We start from the raw sequence: 2,300 nt of genomic DNA, 5'->3' as shown, positions 1-2,300 counted from the left end.
AGCAAAGAATCGATGATACTAACAGTAGACTGGGAGAGTAGAGAAGAATGTGACCCATGATTCAGGTACAAGGATTCCACTGCACGGCAACATCTCAAAGCATACACTAACAAGGACATCACGCTGTGTGCATCATAGCAGTGTGGCACTGAGGTGCTTCCCTCGTATTCGAGAGCTAGCTCTAGAAAACCTCAGCGAAGGCTTAACAACTCAACACAAAGTTCTATCTATCAGGTTACAATTATGGCTATTGCTATTTTATAGTCTACATTTGTGTGATAGATATCTATACCATTTTATTTCAAGGTAGGATTAATCTTGAAAATAAGATGAGAATAAACCTAAGATAAATAATTTATACAGGGCGAAGACTTATTTAGTCTTATGACGACATCTATGATACTTGACTTGGTTGCTTATATCTGTGGCAAGGCAGTACACCATGTTAAAAGCCCAAGATGAAGAAAAATGGCTCATTTGATGGCAACCATGGGACAGAGAAAGGGAGGAATAGGCAGGGATCAAGCTGCATCCCTCCATGGCATATCCTCCGTGACTAACTTCCTTCAAGTAGATCTCATTATCTAAATTTTCCTAAACTTCTTTATGTCTTATTAATCTAAGTGGATTAATACATACATGATTTCAGAGATTTTTATGATTCAATCAATTTTCAAAAGCTCAACTATAAATAGTGTGTCCTTGGGATCAAGAATTCAGCACACGAGCTTTTGAAGATATTTGGAGTCTAAAATTCGAGAGACAGTTATATATAGAGGGAGCAGAGGCAAGAAAATGAGGCTAGACTCTAACAAGAATGGTTCAAGGTGCTGCAGAAATTAGATTAGGGGTTTTAATTCATATTATGGAGATTTGGGAGTTCTAAACGCAGAATATAGCTGTGTAATTTGAGAGAGATGTATAAATGCTTGGGGGATTGCCAAAAGGATCTGATGACACACAGTAGTATTACTTTTTCTTTTCAGAGTATATTTCAACTCGCCATGCTGATCTTCAATAACACTACGTCCTCCTCTTCCGGTTTTCTTCTTACTGCCTTTCCTGGACTGGAACTTGCTCATGTCTGGATCTCCATTCCCGTTTGTGGTCTCTACACCATTGCACTCCTGGGAAACAGTATTATCTTGTTTGCTATTATCATTGAACGGAGTCTCCACAAGCCCATGTACTATTTTCTCTCCATGCTCTCTGTTGTTGACCTGGGTCTGACCATCACAACGCTTCCCACTGTCCTTGGCGTCCTTTGGTTTCATGCCCGGGAGATCAGCATTAACACTTGCCTCATTCAAATGTTCTTTGTGCACAGCTTTTCATTCCTGGAGTCGTCAGTGTTGGTGGCTATGGCCTTTGACCGCTACCTAGCCATCTGCAGCCCTCTGAAGTACGCTACTTTCCTCACTGACACCATGAGCTGGGTGATTGGACTGATCATCTGCATAAGACAAGTTCTTTTCATGTTTCCCTCAATTATAGTTGTGAACAGTGTGTCCTTCCAGGGAGGCCAAGAGCTTTCCCACCCATTTTGTTTCCATCCAGACGTGATCAAATTCACATACACCAACCCCTGGATCAGTAGTTTTTGGGGAATGTTTCTTCAGCTCTACCTGAATGGTACTGATTTGCTGTTCATTCTTTTCTCCTACATCTTGATCCTTCGTACTGTTCTGAGCATTGTGGCCCCCAAAAAGCAGCAGAAAGCTCTCAGCACATGTGTCTGCCACATCTGTGCTGTGACTATTTTCTATGTGCCAATGATCACACTGTCTTTGGCACACCGTCTCTTCAGTTCTACCCCCAGAGTGATCTGTAGTGTTTTGGCCAATATGTATCTACTCCTGCCTCCTGTGCTGAATCCAATCATTTACAGCTTGAAGACCAAGGTTATTCGACGGGCCATATACCGGCTGCTCCGAATCAAGAGCTCAAGGGACTATAGCGTGAGGAGCCTCAGAGAAAGGTGGGAAAGAAGGAGACAATTTTCTAGTACATGAATTAAGGTTGAAAGGGAAGATGATTGGTTAGTGTTATCTCCAGGCATTATGATTAATAAGCAAATCCCAACTGAGTTACAGGAGAAAGACCATATAACCTTGAGTTTATGAGCGTTTTAAAAAACACATTTCAAAGTCAGTTTGTGAGCAAATGTGTAAAATGATGATGCTTGAAACACTTATATGGACTCTCATATGCAGAATGATATTTTCCTAACCCATGAGGTGGCACCATAAGTAGACACACCTGCTGTTAAGTCTGAAGACCTGGATTTGATCCCCTGGACC

General features: G+C 41.5%; 1 protein-coding gene across 1 annotated transcript; it reads left to right on the top strand.

Annotated features, from left to right (window-relative positions):
* Positions 1–1,004: 1,004 nt before the first annotated feature.
* Or51t1 (olfactory receptor family 51 subfamily T member 1) lies at positions 1,005–2,012 on the top strand. The gene has a single exon (XM_048429446.3). It carries the CDS (start codon positions 1,005–1,007, stop codon positions 2,010–2,012), a length of 1,008 nt encoding a protein of 335 aa, XP_048285403.1.
* Positions 2,013–2,300: the final 288 nt, after the last annotated feature.

This window comes from Myodes glareolus, chromosome 7 (assembly GCF_982192425.1).
Source record: "Myodes glareolus chromosome 7, mMyoGla1.1, whole genome shotgun sequence".
NCBI lineage: Eukaryota > Metazoa > Chordata > Mammalia > Rodentia > Cricetidae > Myodes > Myodes glareolus.
The sequence above is the reverse complement of the archived record's forward strand: the minus strand, read 5'-3'. Positions and strand labels throughout refer to the sequence as shown.

Excerpts from the sequence above, each read along its gene's own strand:
- Or51t1 (XM_048429446.3), top strand. The coding sequence starts at position 1,005 with ATGCTGATCTTCAATAACACTACGTCCTCCTCTTCCGGTTTTCTTCTT.